Genomic DNA, 23,576 nt, shown 5'->3' on the forward strand with positions numbered 1-23,576 from the left:
TTGTTGAAGAGAGGAAGGAATAATTTGTTTTATTTATATATTCTCTGTTACCTAATTCTTAGAAAAAATATAACAACAACTGGAGTGGTAGGAAAGAGTTTCAAATAAAGGGTAGTCAGGGATCAAGATGAACTTGTAAAAAAATGCCCTCAACAGAGGACGCCACACTTCAAGTTCTTCAATTATTCTTGGGTCCTGTATAGATTTTAGCAATTACAAGCAACTTTCTTAGGACCATCTTTTCTATATTGCATATAGCAAGAATACAAGTTAGAAAATTTAGAACTGAAAAAAATGGAACTCTGTCAGGCGTATCATATTATCCCATATTGTTCAGGCAAACATTAGCTTTCTAAATGTTGTTCATTCTATTAAAAAAAAATCCTTATAGTTTCTCACAAGCAGGTTAAGACAGCTATAAGATGAATTTTAAACATTTATTCCTATAATTTAAATATACTTTTCTAGATAATAATAATGCATATATTTTCATAATGGCAGATTGTGAACCCATTATGTGTATTGGTGAGCACTTACTCCCACTAATATCAGTGGTTCTATTTACAGGAGCAAGTGCCCACCACTGTGAATAAGAAGTTCAAGGTCTGGTGGTAATTTCTTCCAGAACTACAAACAATTATACTGATGATTCGCTTTTACTGAATTAATGCAAACTGAATTACATTCATTGTAATTCTGTCCTCAGTGTAAGTAGGTGTAATACTTCACCGAGACAGATAAACAGGGCAGATAGTTCAATGATTATTATGTATCTAGTGATCCTGATAATGTATTTATTTAAAATGGATCATTGTCAAAACTTAAAACAACCGATATTTAATTTAACCAATGACAAGGCCTGTCCACAAGCTGACTTTTATGAAAGTACATGTAGGTTTTTGTACTAGCAGACAACACTTCAATTGTTTTTAGAAAACCAAAATGGAAAGTATTAGACATACATTGTGAGCTAAATTTCATATTGACAAAGCAAAAGAAAATTCAAACCAGAAAGTGATACTCAAATTAAGGAATTTTCATTTAATTCTTCCCTTCCACCAAACAAAAAAGTGACATTTGAACATTGTGACCTCCACCAAGTTTTTTCTTGTTATCCATTCCACAACTCAATTCAGATGTTTCTTGGGACATCAAAAAAGAAGAAAAAACAGTACATACCCCCAAAATTGGATTATACAGACGTAAACATATATGTGATCAGACAAATAATACATATTTATGTTTAGGTTACCTTGTGGTTGTCGACTGGGATGGTATATTTGAAGGTCAAAAGGCTGTGCACTGGTTTTCTGTATCACACTAACATTTTGCCCAGTCCATTTATTGGCTTTTGACAATGTATTGGTCCTCCAGTCAGTCCAATACACTTCGCTTCCATACAAAGAGACAGCAAAGGGGTGAGAAAGATATTCATGACCTCGTATGATCTCTATCATGTCAGTTCCATCATATAATGCAGAATAAATTGCATCAGACCTACAAGATAAACCCAAATAAAAAAATAATTTATAAAAATTAGGACATCTGTAGGGATAACTTGATAGTACTGTAGGCCTGTAAATGCTTCAGTGAATATTCTCAGAATTTATTCATGACCTTGTCACTACAGACAGCAAAGCCAGAAGTTTACTGACAAAGCACATAAGAACAATCATCACCTTAGAGTGCCTCTAGCACAATTTATCTAGAATTTCTTGATTAAAATATATATGGGTCACTCTTCTGCTTGTATTCTCTCAAATTTAAAAGTTAGACTTTTATCCATTCAGTTGAAATAAAAACAAAATAATTTCCATTCACCTGAATTAAAAGGAAAAATCTTTACCAACAACTGGGCCTTTGACATGTACATAGCTCTCAAGTGCTAATGACACTATTTGCATGAGAAAGGTAAGTAGGATTTGGGTCATTACACACATTTGAAAAAGTTCAATATTTGTTTATAGAAACATAAAATGTATATTAAGGATCTCAACTCTGATTGACTTCGATGAATCGAAACATAAAACAGAAAATACATAATGTGTTTAATTAAATGGGGAGAAAGTAGCATATTTGCTTCCAATCCAGATTAGCCATTACATAAAACATCAAATAGTAGTAAACTGATAATAAATATTTTATTTTTGTTTTTACCTAGCATCTGTCCATACTATTCTTTTCTCAAAGTGATCAACAGTAAGACCATTCGGCCAGGCTCCGGTATCCATGTCTTTATAGATGATTTTTCTTCCCGCCCCACTCATGGAAGCAGACTCAATGCGAGGAAAATTAGCATCCCAGTCTGTCCAAAACAGAATTCTGTAGGGTTATGGGGGAGGAGAGGGAAAGTTATAATTTCAGTGTCCAAATGAAACACAATGAAGTATGCACCAAAAAAATTTACAGACTACTTAAAGAAAGGGCAAGAAAGTCTCCAATATTTTAATATTTCAGAAGAAACTAAGACACATAAGAAGTCTTGCGAATTATAACTCATGCAGAGGTAGGCTAGAATGGCAATAGTCCTTCTTTATCAAAAAGTTTTGCTATTTTCAAAACAGCTATGAAATCAAAAGCACAAGCAATTCAATTCCACATTTCATAGGATCATAGAAGTGTAGAGCTGGAAGGACCTTGCGAAGTCATCAAGTCCACCCCCTGCACCAAGGCAGTACCAAATAAACCCAGACCATCTCTGACACGTGTTTGTCCAACTTGTTTTTAAAAGCTTCCAATGATAGGGATTCCACAACCTCCCCTGGAAGTCTATTCCAGAGCTTAAATATCCTTATAACTGATATTTTTTTTCCCTAATATCTAAACTAAATCTCCCTTGAGGAATACTAAGCCGATTACGTTTTGTCCTACCTTCAGTGGACATGGAGAATCACCATCCTCTTTATAAGAGCCCTTAACACATTAGAAGACTATCAGGTCACCCCTCAGTCTTCTTTTCTCAAGACTAAATACACCCAGTTTTTTCATCCTTTCTGCCTAGGTCAGGTTTTTGTTGCCCTGGACCCCCTCCTGCACCCCAACATTCTGCCTGAGCCTGGAGCCTTCTCCTGCACACCAGCTCCCTCCCAGAGCTTGCACACCCTCACCTCCTCCTGTACCCCAACCCCCTGACCCAGGCTCAGCCTGGAGCCCCCTCCCACCCCCTTCCAAACCCTCCGTTCTCTGAGTTTGTTAAAGTCTGCTTTCTTGAAGTCCTCTACCCTTATTCCACTGCTCTCACTACTCCCTTTCCTTAGACTCATGAAATCAATCATTTCATGATCACTGTCACCCAAATTGCCTTTCACCTTCAGATTTACTACCAAATCCTTCATGTGGGTCAGAATCAAGTCTAAAATGACTGTGTCCCTGGATACTTCTTCCAGTTTCTGGAACAAAAATTTATCTCTGATACAGACCAAGAACTTATTGAAGATTTTGTGTTTTGCAGTATTACTTTTCCAACAGATATCTGGGTAGTTAAAGTCCCCCATTACCACCAGGGCCTGTTTGGATATTTCTGTTATGTGTTTTAGAAGTGCCTCATCCACGTCCTCTTCCTGATGCGTTGGTGTACAGTAGACCCTCATTCTGACACCACCCCTGTTTGTTAACCCTTTTATCTTTACCCAGAGACTCTCAGCTGGTCTGCCTCCCACCTCCTACTGGATCTCAGAACATGCAACCCCTGCTACCTTTTTTCCCTCCCTGTCCTTTCTGAACAAGTTATATCCCTCTATGTCAATATTCCAGTCATGAAACTTTTCTCACTAACTCCCTGTGATGCTGTGATAAATAAAGGGGGCATAGATCCCTCTGATGGACACCCAGCCAGCCAGTTAGCTGTAAAATACCTCTTAGTAGCTGTTTTTTACTTGCTTTACCTGTAAAGGGTTAAAATGTCCCCCAGGTAAAGAAAAAAAGTGGGCACCTGACCAAAAGAGCCAGTGGGAAAGCTAGATTTTTTTTAAAATGGGGAAAGAAACCTTCCCTTTGTTTGTTGGTCTCTCTGGGCTGCAGAGACATGGAGCAACAAAGCTATGTAAGGCCTGAAAATTCATCTTCCATACCTAGAAGAAATTATTTGGATAGGGAATGTTTAGTTAGACAGAATCAGGTTTATTTTTTTTTTATTTTGGCTTGTGAATCTCCTCTGTGCTAACCGCAGATGCTTTTGTTTCATGTAATCTTTAAGCTAAACCCCCAAGAAAGCTATTTTGTGTGCTTAATTTTTGGAATTGCTCTTTTAAAATCTAGCAAAAGCCTAAGTTCCAAATGTATTTTCTTTCTTTTTGTTGTTAATACAATTTACCTTTTTAAAGAACAGGATTGGTTTTTTCGTGTCCTAAGAGGTTTGTGCATATGCTGTTTGATTAGCTGGGGGCAACAGCTAATTTCCTTTGTTTTCTTTCTCAGCTCTTCCCAGGAGGGGTGTGTGAAAGGGCTTGAGGGTACCCCACAGGGAGTAATTCCCAAGTGCTCCTTCCTGGGTCCAAGGTGGGGTTGTTGTTTTTTTTTTGCATTTGGGTGGTGGCAGCGTTTACCAAGCCAAGGTCACAGAAAAGCTGTAACCTTGGGAGTGTAATACAAGCCTGAGGTGGCAAGTATTAATTTTGAGAATCCTTGCAAGCCCCCACTTTCTGCACTTGGAGTGACAGAGTGGGGATTTAGCCTTGACAGATGCCAATTAAATCATAATTCAGCTTATGTACTAATACAGTTAGTTCTTCCTGTTTATTCCCCCAACTCCCTGCATTTGTGTACAGACATTTAAGATGTGGAACAGATTCCTCCACTGATTTCCTTCTTGTTGCTCCATTGACCCAAAAGTAATTTCCCCCCCCAAAATCTTACCTTCTGTTAAGGTCACCTCGCTTTATGCTAACATTTGGGCTTTTGCCACCTGGCATTAACAGTTCCCTTTCTCTACAGTGTATTAGTGTTAGTAACAAGTCATGTTGTCCCCTTATAATTAAAAACTCAGCAAAAACTGTGGCTTCATCAGAGACCTAATCAGTTTTGAGGAGAAAGAGTGGCCTTTGAAAGAATTAAAATCTGGGGGGATAGAGGGGACAGGGGAGAAACACAGTATTGAGAGAGAGATATAAAATCATGGACTGAACAGAGACACCGGAGTTATGGCCCATTACACAATCTGTAACCCACTATGCCTCTTTTTTTGTCCAAACATGATACAGTTCTGTGGTAACCTGGAATCCTATTTTCGACGTCTCCGACTCAAGGAATATTTGCAATACACCTCTGAACAACATACTAACTCACAGAGACCTTCCTACCAAGACTACAAAAAGAAGGATTCTGGGTGGACTCCTCCTGAGGGTTGAAACAACAGACTGGACTTCTACATAGAGTGCTTCCACCGACGTGCACGGGCTGAAATTGTGGAAAAGCAGCATCACTTGCCCCATAACCTCAGCCGTGCAGAACACAATGCCATCCACAGCCTTAGAAACAACTCTGATATCATAATCAAAAAGGCTGACAAAGGAGGTGCTGTCTTCATCATGAATAGGTCGGAATATGAACAAGAGGCTGCTAGGCAGCTCTCCAACACTACTTTCTACAAGCCATTACCCTCTGATCCCACTGGGGGTTACAAAAAGAAACTAGACCATTTGCTCAAGAAACTCCCTGAAAAAGCACAAGAACAAATCCACACAGACACACCCCTGGAACCGCGACCTGGGGTATTCTATCTGCTACCCAAGATCCATAAACCTGGAAATCCTGGACGCCCCATCATCTCAGGCATTGGCACCCTGACAGCAGGATTGTCTGGCTATGTAGACTCCCTCCTCAAACACTATGCTACCAGCACTCCCAGCTATCTTCGGGACACCACTGACTTCCTGAGGAAACTACAATCCATCGGTGATCTTCCTCAAAACACCATCCAAGCCACTATGGATGTAGAAGCCCTCTACACCAACATTCCACACAAAGATGGACTACAGGCCATCAGGAACAGTAATGTCACAGCAAACCTGGTGGCTGAACTTCGTGACTTTGTCCTCACTCATAACTATTTCACATTTGGGGACAATGTATACCTTCAAATCAGCGGCACTGCTATGGGTACTCGCATGATCCCACAGTATGCCAATATTTTTATGGCTGACTTAGAAGAACGCTTCCTCAGCTCTCGTCCCCTAATGCCCCTACTCTACTTGCGCTACATTGATGACATCATCATCTGGACCCATGGAAAAGAAGCCCTTGAGGAATTCCACCAGGATTTCAACAATTTCCATCCCACCATCAACCTCAGCCTAGACCAGTCCACACAAGAGATCCACTTCCTGGACACTACGGTGCTAATAAGTGATGGTCACATAAACACCACCCTGTACTGGAAACCTACTGACCACTTTACTTACCTACATGCCTCCAGCTTTCATCCAGACCACACCACACGATCCATTGTCTACAACCAAGCTCTACAATACAACCGCATTTGCTCCAACCCCTCAGACAGAGACAAATACCTACAAGATCTCTATCAAGCATTCTTACAACTACAATACCCACCTGCTGAAGTGAAGAAACAGATTGAGAGAGCCAGAACAGTACCCAGAAGTCACCTACTACAGGACAGACGCAACAAAGAAAGTAACAGAACGCCACTAGCCGTCACCTTCAGCCCCCAACTAAAACCTCTCCAACACATCATCAAGGATCTACAACCTATCCTGAAGGATGACCCATCACTCTCACAGATCTTGGGAGACAGGCCAGTCCTTGCTTACAGACAGCCCCCCAACCTGAAGCAGGTATTCACCAGCAACCACACACCACACAACAAAAACACTAACCCAGAAACCTATCCTTGCAACTAAGCCTGTTGCCAACTGTGTTCACATATCTACTCAGGGGACACCATCATAGAGCCTTATCATATCAGCCACGCTACCAGAGGCTCGTTCACTGTGTATCTACCAATGTGATATATGCCATCATGTGCCAGCAATGCCCCTCTGCCATGTACATTGGCCAAACTGGACAGTCTCTACGTAAAAGAATAAATGGACACAAATCAGATGTCAAGAATTATAACATTCAAAAACCAGTCGGAGAACACTTCAATCTCTCTGGTCACTCGATTACAGACCTAAAAGTGGCAATTCTTCAACAAAAAAACTTTGAAAACAGACTCCCAACGAGAGACTGCCGAATTGGAATTAATTTGCAAACTGTACAACATTACATTAGGCTTCAATAAAGACTGGAGTGGATGTGTCATTACACAAAGTAAAACTATTTCCCCATGTTTATTTTCTCCCCTACAGTTCCTCACAAGTTCTTGTCAACTGCTGGAAATGGCCCACCTTGATTAGCACTACAAAAGGTTCTCCCCACTGCCGCTGATCTCCTTCTGGTAATAGCTCACTTTACCTGATCACTCTTATTACAGTCTGTATGATAACACCCATTGTTTCATGTTCTCTGTGTATATAAAATCTCCCCACTGTACTTGGTATTTGGTATTTTCCACTGCATGTATCCGATGAAGTGAGCTGTAGCTCTTGAAAGCTTATGCTCAAATAAATTTGTTAGTCTCTAAGGTGCCACAAGTACTCGTTTTCTCTTTTTGTCCTGTGACTGCAGAGGTGTTAATGGGCCACTCAGCCTTGAATGGTCCCTTACAATATGTGCTAACTTCTTATGCTAAATAATCTGTTCCATCTTGCATTTTGTTGTGAGGCTCAGAGTACCTTTCCCACAGCTGAAGAAGAGCTTTGTATGGTTCAAAAGTTTGTTTCTCTCACCAACAGAAGTTGATCCAATAAAAGGTATTACCTCACCCACTTTGTCTCTCTAATATCCTGGGACTGACACAGCTACAACTACACTGTGTTCCCCTAAATACAGCTGTTTATCCCGTGAAGTTAGTTACAGCAGCCTCAGGGCAGTTTTGGCCCCCAGTGTCTGTTATGTCACCCAGGAATTGCTCTAGCCTCTCTTTGTCCAGTATGTATCCTATTCTGGGAGAACTGAGAAGGAATGGTGTAGAGCTGGCTACATCAGCTCTGCAGGAGCAAGGAATTTCATTCACTCATTCCAAATTAGGGGAGTTTTAAGCAGTCTCATTGGAGGTCAGGATCTCACCCTTAGATTGAAAAACCATTCAGATGATAAAGTTCTCCAGGGCAGATACCGCTCATATATGTAAAGTGCTTTACAGACACTTGATTTTATACATAAATAATTATAAAGGAAGTAGTAGTAGAGAGGACTGAACAGGAGAAAGTTTAGGCTATAGTCAGTGGAGCCTGAGAGGCCACCCAGGCCATGGCCTGACCACATTTTGGCCAGGCCAAATATGAGTGCTGCTACAACCCTGTGCACGAGGTTGCAATGCTTAGCCAGGCCAAATTTGAGTGAGTGGTATTGCGAGCTGGTTGGGGTTGCAGCACCACTGAAGTTTGTGCCAGGCCATATCACCACTCACTCAAATTTGGAAGGTTTCAGAGTAGCAGCCGCGTGAGTCTGTATCTGCAAAAAGAAAAGGAGTACTTGTGGCACCTTAGGGCCTTTTGTGTTGCAGTAAATAAAGATTTGTTGTACGCTGACTCCCTACGCCACTCAAAATCTTATAATCTTTAAAGCAATTACTCTGTGTTATAAATATGTCTTCCGAGGAATTCATTACACTTTTCCCCTTAATATTTTATAGCAAGACGACATTCACTTCATGTGAAACACCCACTTTGAGCTCAGACAGGTCAATCATCAACAAACTGAGAAGCCACTGTATAGGCATAGAAATGATATACCAAAACTGCTTGTAAGAAGCCATTACCGCATATTGAGTCAAGGGTATCTACATTCATTAGACTCTAGTGGATCTATAATCAAGTAAATGAGCTACAGACCATTAAAGTATAGATATTATTATTCTAAAAAAGCCACTATTATCTATTCTGTGTGCATAATCAGATGCAAATTACTTCCACTGTCTCAAAAATAAGGTAATTGATTTATAGCCTAAAAATATCCAAATAGATTCTAAAATGAAAGAACATATTTTAATAATATTTCGTACCAATGTGTATCACCAGCAACTTTATATATATCTAATATGCACAATTGTATACATGATGATTTCACATGGCATAAAGGTTTTATTACCATGAGTTTGGGATGGGTATATTACCAATGAACAGCAAAGCGACAAGTGAGCTGTGTAGGTCATTTCAAACGAGAGCCAATACACTCTTTATGGTGCACCACTCCATCGAGTACTCTTCATAAACCATATGTTTAACAGAAAACCTATTCCAGAAATGTTATGTCTGTATTTTTTGGATGCTGGAGTTATGAGCAATTATTGGCTCTCTATGATGTTACTGACTGTGTAGGAGCTGAGCATATCTGTAGCCCATTTGTAGCAAGAGGGGTTTGAAACTGTGGCGTTTTATCCATGTTTCCATATGTAGTTATGTTAATTTTTTTTACTGTGCACATTTCTCCCCTTTTTGGTTTGCCTGGGCTCCCATGTCTAAATGCTTCCTTCTGGATATTCCTTTCTTCTCTTCCTATATGAAGAGTGAAGCCATAATAGAATATCTGTGGCTGTACCAGACTGAAGAAATATTTTGGGGTTCCCTGGATTCTGTACTTAGGAGTTGTGCAGTCCAATGGGTGATTTTTAAGATAACCTGCTTAAATCACTCACTGTAAACACTGATTGGCTATAAGAGGGGTATGCCTTTTCACAGGTATTAAAAGCTTCTGCTGTCAACTACAGCCTTCTTGCTCCTGACCTGAAAGATATTTTGGATGTAATTTAAAGGAGCCTAGGGATGCTTTAAATTAAACAGGCTAGAAATGGGCCTGTAACATTTTTTAAAAGTTCAGAATACTTCCACATGCCAATTCCCCCAAGCTGCGTCCATTTCAAAAAGAATATGCACTCCCTCAGAGAACTCATACACCTGCTTCTCTGATTGGCTTTGGTAAGAGCTATTTCTCTGATCTAGAGCCAGTTCAGAGTGCTTCTTTACACTGCTTTCTCAGTAAGTCTATTTAGTCACTTTAATACGAGCAATCTGAACACATACACTGCTGTGTAAAGCTATTCAAGAAAATGCCTTACAATTATTATGCATTTCCCAGAGATCATTAAATGTTTTAAATATGTATTTTCTAAACTAATGCACTTATTCAAAGTTGGATTTGGAACAAGCTGTGTTATTTGATACGTGATCATGCTTAAGTAAAATTAACCAATTCCAGTTTTTTGGGGGAGTACATTTCACCAGAGGTAAAAATTAAAGATTTCAGCCATCTTTTACAAGTTTACCATCTCAACAAAATCTAATACAAGATTTAAATATATATAAGTGGATAAAAACACGAATATTTTCATGTACAGTGTCAGTGGAGTTGAAGTTGAAGTCTTCCACATTGTGTGTACTTATTAAGGATTGAATCAAATCTAGACATTATGATCTAGTTTTTAGGCCTGCACAATTGCTTGCATACATCTGTGAATGCACAATTGAAACTTGCATAAATACTCAATGTGCACAACTAACTACCTGTCAGAAAGCTCATATACTTGGGACTCAAACATGTGAGGCAAGGACACAGCAACTCTGTTTTGTCTGTTTTCCCTCCCACGCTGCTCCCTTGACGCCTTTATGCCCCTGTTAGCCAGTTTCACTCTTGATTTGTATGTACATATGGTAAGTTAAGTGTAAAGCCCACATGTGCACTCTTTTTTGAAAAACATCTCTTATTTTTTTTTGAAACAGCTTTCTAATATCTTTTTCAAAATGTTTAAAGTTAGAAATTAACCATAAAATAGATAAGGAGGGAGGACTCAAAATCAAATTATCAGAAGACCTAAGATTGCTTTTCTTCTGGTTGGATTCTCATTTTAAGGAATGTAAAGCTGTTTTCTGTATAACCAATTTTTTCGGATGATGCTTACTTGGCTATATTTGCAGCTCACCATATATGCGGATAGTTACAGTCTTCCTTGAGCATATTCTGTGACTGAAAACATCTAGAGATTTGGTTCAATAATTTTTATAAGGATTGTCACAGTCGTATGCTTACAAAGAAAAATTAGAACTAAGTATTTAGCAGCAATACAAACAAATCTTTGATTTGAATCACATACAATTTTGTTATTCAAAAGTTCTTTAGAATACATGTGGCAGGTAATGCTTTGTGTGTTCAAAGGTTTTATTTTTTTCCGTTACTACCAGAAGGAAAGGTGTACACAGTTGCTTTTCTAGAAAATGTTATTGTCTACAAATTCTTTCTAACTTACCTTATCTTTTACACCCATTTTTGAATTTATCATCAATGGGAAAAGGCTGTTATGTATAAAGACAGTGGCTTTGTCTTTGTGGCCAGTTGGCCTTTAGACATTACATCTTGGCTTCCAAAAATATTTTAATAAATCAAACTTTGTCCAGTATTGATTTAACAGTGTTCTGTCTCTTGATCATTATTTTTCATTTATCTCAATAAAATGGTCTAACTCAAATAATTTTCAAAATCTTTTATGTAGTAAACAAACATATTTCCAGACATGAGTCTTGTGTCATTCAACAGCTGGCTGAAAATTGACTTACAGATTCCAGGAATGGAACTTCATTTTCTTTTCACTTTCACCAGTTTTACACTGAGTTAACTTCACTTATGCCAACTAAATTATTCCCTGTTTGCAGCTACATTCAAGGACAATCAGGACGAGAGACTCCACTTAGCTAACTTTTTAGTCGATGTATTTATGAATTTCATTTAAACTTTAAATAGAGCAACCAACAACAATTTTGAGAAATATAAAGACATTTGTTTAATTTTACCCTTACTTGACTTGGCTGTAGTGTACGGAAACATTAGACCATTTTTTCCATAGTATCAGGACAGATACACTACTGTTTAAAAATATGACCTACAAATCACATGTAGTATTATGTGGAATAGAAGAATATACTGTTTCTTTGACACATGATTTTAGGACTACCTTTAATTGAACAGTTTGCTTTATTAAATATGTATCCTAACAGCCATAGAAATGCAATTCATTCTGTATGGTATTGGGTAAAATAAATGAATTAACCAGTTTAGCTAGTACATATTTTGCTTTTGCTTATTACTAAATAATAATGCTTGGAACTCATATAGTACTCTTCATCTGCAGATCTACAAGCTATTTACAAAGGCTGGTAAACATTATTATCCCTATTTTAGAGATGGAGAAACAAACAGGGAGGTTAAGTTACTTGCGCACAGTCACATAGTGCGTCAGTAAAAAAGCCAAGACTAGACTGACTCCTACGTCTCCTGATGCCCTGGTTCACTGCACCAAAAAAATTAGTTCTTCAAGTATTGTTAAAGGTAAGTTAAATGTAAGCGCTCACTCCAAATAAACCAAGAAACATTAATATATTTCAAGCCCCTTCCTCAAAGTGTTTTAATAAGCAATCATGAAAAAAAGAACTATTGTATATTTACCCATATCTAGGGTCCAAGGCAATAGCCCTGGGATGCTCCATAGCGCCTGCTATTAATGTTGTTCTCAAAGTGCCATCTAATTTTGCTACTTCGATTTGATCCAAATTGCTGTCTATCCAGTATATGTTTCCTGCAATCCAATCTACTGTAAGACCCTCAGGAGTGGCCAGGCCATGTTGCACTACCACTTCAATGGCACTCACACCTAAGAAAGATCAAAAGGTAGCAAACATATAAAAGGGTTAGAACAGAGGAACAACACTTAAAATGTGATAAATGCATGATCACACTGCGTGCCAAACAAAAATAATTAAAATATGCAAAACTGTATATAAAACTTTTCTGATGCTATAGTTAAGACAGTCTCCATTTAATGAGGAGTCCTTGTTGCACCTTAGAGAATAACAAATTTACTAGGGCATAAACTGTCATGGGCTAAAACCCACTTCATCAGATGCATGGAGTGGAAAATATAGTAGAGAGGTATAAATACACAAGATATGAAAAGATGGGAGTTGCCTTACCAAGTGTGGGGTCAGTGCTAATGAGCCAATTCAATTAACGTGGAAGTGGGCTATTCTCAACAGTTGACAAGAAGGGAGGAAAAATCACTTTTGTAGTGCTAATGAGTTCAATGTAATCAAGGTGGCTCATTTCAACCAGTTGACAAGATGGTGTGAGTATCAGCAGGGGGGAAGATTCATTTTTGTAGTGACCTATCCACTCCCAGTCTTTATTCAGGCCTAATTTGATGTTGTCCAGTTTGCAAATTAATTGCAGTTCTGCAGTTTCTCGTTGCAGTCCGTTTTTGAAGGTTTTTTGTTGAAGAATTGCCACTTTTAAGTCTGTTATTGAGTTCCAGGGAGACTGAAGTGTTCTCCTACTGGTTTTTGAATGTTATAATTCTTGATGTCAGATTTGTGTCCATTTATTCTTTTGTTTAGAGACTGTCTGGTTTGGCCAATGTACATGGCAGAGGGGCATTGCTGGCACATGATGGCATATATCACATTGGTAGATGTGCACGTGAACGAGCCCCTGATGGTGTGGCTGATGTGGTTAGGTCTTATAATAGTGTCCCTTGAATAGATATGTGGACAGAGTTGGCACTGGGTTTGTTGCAGGGTTTGGTCCCTGATCCCCCACTTGGTAAGGCAACTCCCATCTTTTCATATCCTGTGTATTTATACCTCTTTACTGTATTTTCCACTCCATGCATCTGATGAAGTGGGTTTTAGCCCACGAAAGCTTATGTCCTAATAAATTTGTTAGCCCTGGTCTACATGAGAAGTTGAGGTTGAATTTAGCAGCGTTAAATGAATTTAACCCTGCACCCGTCCACACAACTAAGCCCTTTTTTTCGACTTAAAGGGCTCTTAAAATCAATTTCCTTACTCCACCCCCGACAAGAGGATTAGCGCTGAAATTGGCCTTGCCGGGTCGAATTTGGGGTACTGTGGATGCAATTAGACGGTATTGGCCTCCGGGAGCTACCTCAGAGTGCTCCATTTTGACCACTCTGGACAGCACTCTCAACTCAGATGCACTGGCCAGGTAGACAGAAAAAGGCCCGCAAACTTTTGAATTTCAATTTCCTGTTTGGCCAGCATGACAAGCTGCAGGTGACCATGCAGAGCTCATCAGCAGAGGTGACCATGATGGAGTCCCAGAACTGCAAAAGAGCTCCAGCATGGACCAAACAGGAGGTACAGGATCTGATCACTGTATGGGGAGAGAAATCCGTGCTATCAGAACTATGTTCCAGTTTTCGAAATGCCAAAACATTTGTCAAAATCTCCCAAGACATGAAGGACAGAGGCCATAACAGGGACCCGAAGCAGTGCCGCGTGAAACTTAGGGAGCTGAGGCAAGCCTACCAGAGAGGCGAACAACCGCTCTGGGTCAGAGCCCAAAACATGCCACTTCTATGATGAGCTGCATGCCATTTTAGGGGGTTCAGCCACCACTACCCCAGTCGTGTTGTTTGACTCCTTCAATGGAGATGGAGGCAACAAGGAAGCAGGTTTTGGAGACGAGGAAGATGATGATGATGAGGTTGTAGATAGTTCACAGCAAGCAAGCAGAGAAACCGGTTTTCCCAACAGCCAGGAACTGTTTCTCACCCTGGACCTGGACCCACTACCCCCTGAACCCACCCAAGGCTGCCTCCCAGACCCGCCAGGTGGAGAAGGGACCTCTGGTGAGTGTACCTTTTAAAATACTATACATGGTTTAAAAGCAAGCATGTGAAAGGATTGATTTGCCCTGCCATTCGTGGCTCTCCTGGATATACTCCCAAAGCCTTTGCAAAAGGTTTCTGGGGAGGGCAGCCTTATTCCATCCACCATGGTAGGACACTTTACCACTTCAGGCCAGTAGCACGTACTCGGGAATCACTGTAGAACAAAGCATTGCAGTGTATGTTTGCTGGCGCTTAAACAACATCCGTTCTTTATCTCTCTGTGTTATCCTCCGGAGAGTGATTCATGGTCACCTGGTTGAAATAGGGTGCTTTTCTTAAGAGGACATTCAGAGGTGCCCATTCCTGCTGGGCTGTTTGCCTGTGGCTGAACAGAAATGATCCCTGCTGTTAGCCACGGAGAGGGGGGAGGGGCTAGCCACGAGCTGGGGGGAGGCAAAATGCGACCTTGGAACGAAATCACATGTGCTATGTATGTAATGTTAACAGCAAGGTTTACTGTGAAAGAGTGTACCCATTGTTCTATAAAATGTGTCTTTTTAAATACCACTGTCCCTTTTTTTTTCTCCACCAGCTGCATGTGTTTCAAGGATCACAGGATCTTCTCCTTCCCAGAGGCTAACGAAGATTAGAAGGCAAAAAAAAAAATGCACTCGTGATGAAATGTTCTCTGAGCTCATGCTGCCCTCCCACACTGACAGAGCACAGATGAATGCGTGGAGGCAGACAATGTCAGAGTGCAGGAAAGCACAAAATGTCTGGGCTGAAGAGAGGGCTGAAGCTGAAAGGTGGTGGCAGCGTGATGAGAGGAGGCAGGATTCAATGCTGAGGCTGCTGGAGAATCAAACTAATATGGTCCAGCGTATGGTTGAGCTGCAGGAAAGGCAGCAGGAGCACAGACCGCCAAGTCAGCCCCTGTGTAACCAACCGCACTCCTCCCCAAGTTCCATAACCTCCTCACCCAGATGCCCAAGAACGCAGTGGGGGGGCCTCTGGCGACCCAGCCACTCCATCCCAGAGGATTGCCCAAACAACAGAAGGCTGGCATTCAACAAGTTTGAAACTTTTAAAGTGCTGTGGGGCCTTGTCCTTCCCTCCTCCACCACCCCTCCTGGGCTACGTTGGTAGTTATCCCCCTGTTTCTGTGAAGAATTAATAAAGAATGCATGAATGTGAAGCAACAATGACTTTATTGCCTCTGCAAGCGGTGATCGAAGGGAGGAGGGGAGGGTGGTTAGCTTACAGGGAAGTAGAGTGAAACAAGGGGCAGGGGGTTTCATCAAGGAGAAACAAACAGAACTTTCACACCGTAGCCTGGCCAGTCATGAAACTGGTTTTCAAACCCTCCTGTGCTCTTCTAACCACCCTGGTGTCTGGCTGTGCGTAACCAGCAGCCAGGCGATTTGCCTCAACCTCCCACCCCGCCATAAACATCTCCCCCTTACTCTCACAGATATTGTGGAGCACACAGCAAGCAGTAATAACAGTGGGAATATTTCAGGGTTTCAGAGTAACAGCCGTGTTAGTCTGTATTCGCAAAAAGAAAAGGAGTACTTGTGGCACCTTAGAGACTAACCAATTTATTTGAGCATAAGCTTTTGAGAGCTCCAGCTCACTTCATCGGATGCATACTGTGGAAAATACAGAAGATGTTTTTCTACACACAGACCATGAAAAAATGGGTTTTTATCACTACAAAAGGTTTTCTCTCCCCCCACCCCACTCTCCTGCTGGCAATAGCTTATCCAAAGTGATCACTCTCCTTACAATGTGTATGATAATCAAGGTGGGCCATTTCCAGCACAAATCCAGGTTTCCTCTCCCCCCGCCCAGCAAAACCACTCTCCTGTTGGTAATAGCTTCTCTACAGTGATCACTCTCCTTACAATGTCTATGATAATCAAGGTGGGCCATTTCCAGCACAAATCAAGGGTTTAACAAGAACGTCTGAGGAATGGGGGGTGGGGAGGGGAAAGGAATAAACAAGGGGAAATAGGTTACTTTTTATAATGAGTCAACCATTCCCAGTCTCTATTCAAGCCTAAGTTAATTGTATCCAATTTGCAAATTAATTCCAATTCAGCAGTCTCTTGTTGGAGTCTTTTTTGCGAAGATTTTTTGTTGAAGGATAGTCGCTTTAAGATCAGAAATCGAGTGACCAGAGAGGGAATATTGGTTTTGCTGAGGTCTACCCGAGTCAGTAAACTGCGCCAGCGCGCTTTTAAATGTCCAAATGCACATTCTACCACCATTCTGCACTTGCTCAGCCTGTAGTTGAACAGCTCCTGACTACTGTCCAGGCTGCCTGTGGATGGCTTCATGAGCTATGGCATTAAGGGGTAGGCTGGGTCCCCAAGGATAGGCATTTCAACATCCCCAAGGTTTATTTTCTGGTCTGGGAATAAAGTCCCTTCCTGCATCTTTTGAAACAGATCAGAGTTCCTGAAGATGTGAGCGTCATGTACCTTTCCTGGCCGTCCCACACTGATGTTGGTGAAACGTCCCTTGTGATCCACCAGTGCTTGCAGCACTATTGAAAAGTACCCCTTGCGGTTTATGTACTCACTGGCTTGGTGCTCCGGTGCCAAGATAGGGATATGGGTTCCGTCTATGGCCCCACCACAGTTAGGGAATCCCATTGCAGCAAAGCCATCCACTATGACCTGCACATTTCCCAGGGTAACTACCCTTGATATCAGCAGATCTTTGATTGCATTGGCTACTTGCATCACAGCCGCCCCCACAGTAGATTTGCTCACTCCAAATTGATTCCCAACTGACCAGTAGCTGTCTGGCGTTGCATGCTTCCACAGGGCTATTGCCACTCGCTTCTCAACTGTGAGGGCTGCTCTCATCTTGGTATTCTTGTGCCTCAGGGCAGGGGAAAGCAAGTCACAAAGTTCCATGAAAGTGCCCTTATGCATGTGAAAGTTTCGCAGCCACTGGGAATCATCCCAAACCTGCAATACTATGCGGTCGCACCAGTCTGTGCTTGTTTCCCAGGCCCAGAATCGGCTTTCCACCGCATGAACCTGCCCCATTAGCACCATGATGCCCACATTGCCAGGGCCCGTGCTTTGAGAGAAGTCTGTGTCCATGTCCTCATCACTCATATCACAGCGCTGACGTCGCCTACTCGCCCGGTATCGCTTTGCCAGGTACTGGTGCTGCATATACTGCTGGATAATGCATGTGGTGTTTAATGTGATCCTAATTGCCAAAGTGATCTGAGCGGGCTTCATGGTTGCCGCGGTATGGTGTCTGCACAGAAAAAAGGCACGGAACGATTGTCTGCTGTTGCCCTGATGGAGGGAGGGGCGACTGACGACATGGCTTACACGGTTGGCTTACAGGGAATTAAAATCAACAAAGGGGGTGGCTTTGCAAGAAACTGAATGGCCCCCTCAAGGATAGAACTCAAAACCTCAAGGATAGAACTCAAAACTGGGTTTAGCAGGCCGTTGATTTCACAGAGGGAGGGAGGGAGGAGAAAATGAATTCAAAACAAATCTGATCTATTTCTTGTTTTGAGCCACTTCATATATCTTTATACATCTTGCTGACAGCAGACTGTGCAGTACGTCTGCTAGCCATCGTCATCTCCTGGGTGTTCGGCAGAAGACGGTGCAGTATGACTACTGGCCACCATCTTCTGCTAGCTGCAGATTAAAAGACAGTGCACTGCTGATAGGACTCAATCGCCATGAGACGAATCAAGGGAAATGACCTGCTGAGTCACTCCCATGTTTGCCCAGGCACCCGGTTAAAAGAGCACCCAGGACTACGTCAATGACGGCTACCAGTCATACTGAACTGTCTGCTGCCAACAGGCAATAAACTGCTGCTGTGTAGCAATGCAGTACCACGTCTGCCAGCACCCAGGAGACATACGGTGATGGTTACCTGAGCGGGCTCCATGCTTGCCGTGGTATGGCGTCTGCACATGTAACTCAAGAAAAAAGGCACAAAACGATTGTCTGCCCTTGCTTTCACGGAGGGAGGGAGGGAACGGGGGCCTGACGATATGTACCCAGAACCACCCGCGACAATGTTTTAGCCCCATCAGGCACTGGGATTTCTACCCAGAATTCAAATGGGCGGTGGAGACTGCGGGAACTGTGGGATAGCCACCCACAGTCCAACTCTCCGGAAGTCGATGGTTGCCTCAGTACTGTGGACACACTCCGCCGACTACATGCACTGAGAGCATTTGTGTGGGGACACACACAGTCGACTGTATAAAAACGTTTTCTACAAAACCGACTTCTATAAATTCGACCTAATTTCGTAGTGTAGACATACCCTTATTAGTCTTTAAGGTACCACAAGGACTCCTCATTGATTTTGCTGATACAGACTAACACGGCTACTACTCTAAAACCTCTCCATTTAATGAGTCTTTATGCATATTTTTCATTGAGAGACCACATAATAGCTAATCTGACATGATATTTATCTTCATTAGTTATTTTTCTTTTCTCACAAGTAATGAGAGAGTATGTGCTTATGTATAAAATATATTTTGGGTCAATATCTTGAAAAATGAACTGTTTTAGTTTACAGGAATAGGAAACGGGAAATTTAGAAATCAAATTTCTGAACATATTGAAACTTTAGATAATGTGTGATTTTGTTTGCTAGGTTTTCAGTGAAAGAACACTGAGGTGCATATCAACCTAGAAAACATTTTTATTAAAGTATTTCTACATACACTGTGAGAGTATGATGTGCTATAGGCCGGGATTACATATATTGTGGTTGGGTCACCACGTTAAAGGCCTCATATTTCTGCATTTGTAAAAAAAAAAAAAAAAAAAAAGCTATAATATTGTGTACCAGAATCTAAAGTATCACATTAAAAATTAAGTCTCTCGACTTTACAGTTCCAAAGATAATATTCAAGTTGTAAACCAAGCATAACTAAACCAGTGACACCTGCCTGATTTTGGAGATAACCTAAAACAATTGCTCTCAGAGGAGTAAGAATAATAGCTTGGCCAGAATCTGAAGAGTTTGATGTACTATGGTTGCATTACTTTGGCTGGTACTCTCTTTTTAAGGACCTACTAAAATAAGTAAAAAGTTAAATTCATACCTCCAGTTTCAGAAAGCTTGCCTCGGTAAATTTTATCTTCCACCACATCTGTCCAGTACAGTAAGCTCTGATTGAAATGAAAATCAAGTGCTATTGTGTTTCTTAAACCAGGAACTAAGAGACTGTAGTCTCGCTTCTGAAGATCAATCTTTCTGATCTCGTGACGAATGGAAAAAATGATGAAAGCTTCAAATGGATCTGGAAGTACAATGGATTATACATTAAAATGTATAATAAAGAGTATAATTTTAGTAGACTTACTGATATAAGGCACACATAGCTGAACGAGAATGCAGAGTACTTTATTGGAGGAACAATTTGATTAAAATAATAGATCTTGTAAGCCTTACTAGCTCATTCATTTTCCAACAAAGAGTAAATTTTGCAAATATATATAATTCAGACCAATTTAGACTTCTGCTCACCTGCCTCAACTAAAGGTGTTGAATGGATATTAACAACAAGGATATCTGACTCAGTCAGTCAGCGGTCCACAGGCAAAACCCAAAGAATGTCTTCTGGATGAGAGCTAAGTGGTGGAGTTCTTTCCTCCCCTCTCCCTCTCCCTCCCTGGACTTCCAGGATTAAGGCCAGAAAAAAAGTTTAAGCTATCAAAATTAAAATAAGAACTTCAGTGAAGTTTTTACTTTCTTAAATGCTTCAGAGAAAATAAGTCTGTTAAAAGTTATCTAGTTTTGCTCTAATTAACAATTAGTTGAAAACTATGTACTGCAACTAATATAATACAAAAAAGATTACTTTGTGTGAGTTAAACTGCATAAACAACTTATCTAACACAAAACCACAAAAACAAGGAATTGTAAAATTAAGGCATCTAACAGCACACAACTTCTTCAAATTCACCACCACTACCACAAACAGACCAGACTTTCCCTCCACTAACCATTCTGAACTGTTCTTGAAAAATCATACTCACTTGTGTTTTGAGAAAGGGTGCTAGAACCCTGGCTTCTCTACTGAGACAGAATTGAGGATATTTTGTATTGTCTGGTGCATGGCATTTGTTCTACTGGTGAAATGTACGTCTCTGGGTGGATGAGTAAAAGGAATGTAATGTTAGATGCCTTAACTTTTTATTTCCTTGTAGCTGTGGATTTGTGTTAAGTATGTTATGTATGTACCCTTAACTCACACATAATGCAGTGCTAATTTAAGTTAAGAAAAGCTGTCAAACACAGCAATGACTACTTTCACAAAGAACAAGATCTCTGTCAAAGTGACCAGCCAGGTCTGGAGCAAAAAAAGAAAATCTTAATGAAATTATCCAGCCAGTTCAAGAACTCTGCTTTAAAGAACAGAGACCTTTGCAAATATTATTTTATTTTGGAAAACAGACATTGCTTTCTTGAAGATCTTCCTCTACAATGCAACAATAATACCGTTAAACTAGTAAAATCTCTTTTCCTCTACCATACTAGGCTTCAGTTTTGGATGGTATGCGTATTACTGGGGGAATACGACAACAGGCAGGATTTCAGTGCCTTCTAAGGTGTCGAAAAACAGTCAGTCAAAATGTTTCAAAAAAGAAACTTTTCACTTCCTTTTAAAAAATTAAACTTTTTCATGGTCTGCATTAACTAATAATTGCACATAAAGATTCAGTTGTGACTTGTAGCACATTAAATAATCATCGCCAACAGAATAAGGGTTCCTTACATGAAGAGCAGTATCTGCCTCTGAACCAACAGGCACGTTCACAAAGCTTCTCATATTTGTCAAAGCAATGTCTGATTTTGCAGATCCTGAAATAGCTGAACTATATGATGATCAATAAGCTCTTCAACATTAGCAGCTGTTGCATCACAAAGGTCAAAAGCTCATAAACTTGATGAACAATTTAATTAAGCTCCTGATCTTTGACAAATCAGCAGGTATGTTGTAGAATACCCTGTTCATCATAAATCTTGTCCTTTATTGGCTAACTGTGGCACAGAAAGACTGTGTTATGTCAGCGAGAAAAATCATGCAAACTCCGAAGATGAAATTTTTGGCCCTTTTTTAAATCAACTAGAATTTGGGAACTAAAATTAACCAATTCTCTTCAACACTCCCCCTCCGTCATCCCCTCCCCCACATCTCCTGGGGCAGAAAATTCAGGTTTTACTCAACAGATTATCTTTTGAAACTTTGGGCCAGGTATTTTGTGCTTTATGGATTTAACTACTGTTTTAAGTGCAAAACAGAATGCAGCCTTAACCATGGCAACAACAGTTCTGCTATAGTAATACAAAGAATGTTTAAGAAATAAAGCTGGACAAAATAGCTTATTTGCTCTATAAATAGTCATATATTTGACAAAAAAAATGCTTATAGGCAACATGGTTTATGATGTTTACACAATTACTCTTCAACAAATACAAATTATAAATAAAGAAATGCAGCTGATGCACAAAAGAGAAATGTCATGCTGTGCACAGAACAGTTTATATGCAGGAGGATCCTAGATTGAAAAAAAATTTTTTTTTTAATATCATCTGGTATGAGAAGTTGGGCTACACAAACCACCCATGGCAAAAAATAAAATGTGGGACAAATAGTAAAGTGTAATTTTCCTGCAATGTTTTTATTCTGGTATTCTGTTTTAGATGGGTCGTTAACTGAAATGTCACTGTCACTGGAGCTTAGGCTGAGGTGCATTACCAGACTTATTTGTTACCTTATACTGTGCCTTCTCTAACCATACGTCCAAAGCAAATCAATGGAGAGGTCTGTGCAAAGGGAACTCCTTCACAAATGTGGTGTGGTTGAGTCCACCAGTGTGGAGAATTTTTTATTTTGCTTGGCATTGTAAGGCGCTTGTTTATACTATGTCTGTGTGGGATGTGTAGTATCCTGAGCCAGCCCTTCAGGCATCACATGTGTAGTCTGGTGTGCTTGACAACAAATGCCATTGCTGACATATGGCCTAACAGTTGGAGGCAGATCATGGATGTCGTCTGTGGGCTGCTTACATTATCGTGATTAGGTTGACTACAGTGGTAAATCTGTAAGTGGGCAGAAAGGCTGTAGCCAGAGAGTAGAGGTAGTCCCGGATGAATTCCAGTATCAGCACAGGTGTGAACGTTGATTTTTGTTGGTTTATTTGTAGACCCAGCTGTGTGAAGAGAGCTAATGTCTTTGGAGTAGCTTCTAGTGCCTCTTCTCAAGTCTACTCTGAAATCTTCTCAAATCGTGGCTTTGAGTAACCAATCATCCAGATAGGGGAATATTATGATCCTTTGTCTGCTGAGGTGAGCCGCTATCACTGTGAAGACTTTTGAGAATACCTGTAGAGCCACGGACAAGTTGAAAGGGAATACTTTGTATTGGAAATTATCCATTCCCACAACAAATCTGAGAAACTTCCTGTGTGAGGGATGAATCATTATGTGGAAATATTCATCCTGGAGTTCAAGGGCTGAGAAGCAGTCCCCTCATTCTAGTGCTGGAATTATCGTTGCTAGCAAGACCATCCTGAATCATTCAGTCTTCATGAATTTGTTGAGTCTTCTTAGGTTGAGAATGGGTCTCCATCCTCCATTTTTTTCTGGGTTAAAAAATAATGGGAGTAGAAACCCTTCCGTCTGTGTTGTGTAGATACTGGTTCTATTGCGCCCAGGCATATGAGTTGGTTTACCTTCTGTCATAATAGGTGTTCGTGAGAAAGGTCTCTGAAGATGGATAGGGACATAGGGTGTGTAGGGGGGGATGGAGGTAAATTGGATGGAACAGCCAGTCTTGATAAATTCTATTGTCTAGATTGTCTGATGTGACATTTCACCATGC

The 23,576-nt window shown here is 40.7% G+C and overlaps 1 protein-coding gene across 1 annotated transcript in view; it reads right to left on the reverse strand.

Moving 5' to 3' along the window:
• The window catches only part of LRP1B (LDL receptor related protein 1B), a gene marked incomplete at its 5' end in the record, with an annotated part of 885,246 nt that overhangs the window by 455,034 nt on the left and 406,636 nt on the right, over positions 1-23,576 (reverse strand). The window contains 4 exons of the mRNA XM_084642729.1: positions 1,253-1,497; positions 2,158-2,322; positions 12,496-12,700; positions 19,791-19,988. Of these exons, the coding sequence (XP_084498855.1) occupies positions 1,253-1,497; positions 2,158-2,322; positions 12,496-12,700; positions 19,791-19,988 (813 nt within the window). The remainder of the gene's footprint in view (positions 1-1,252; positions 1,498-2,157; positions 2,323-12,495; positions 12,701-19,790; positions 19,989-23,576) is intronic.

This window comes from Lepidochelys olivacea, assembly GCF_965140295.1.
Source record: "Lepidochelys olivacea isolate rLepOli2 genome assembly, chromosome: 11".
NCBI classification, from domain to species: Eukaryota; Metazoa; Chordata; order Testudines; family Cheloniidae; genus Lepidochelys; species Lepidochelys olivacea.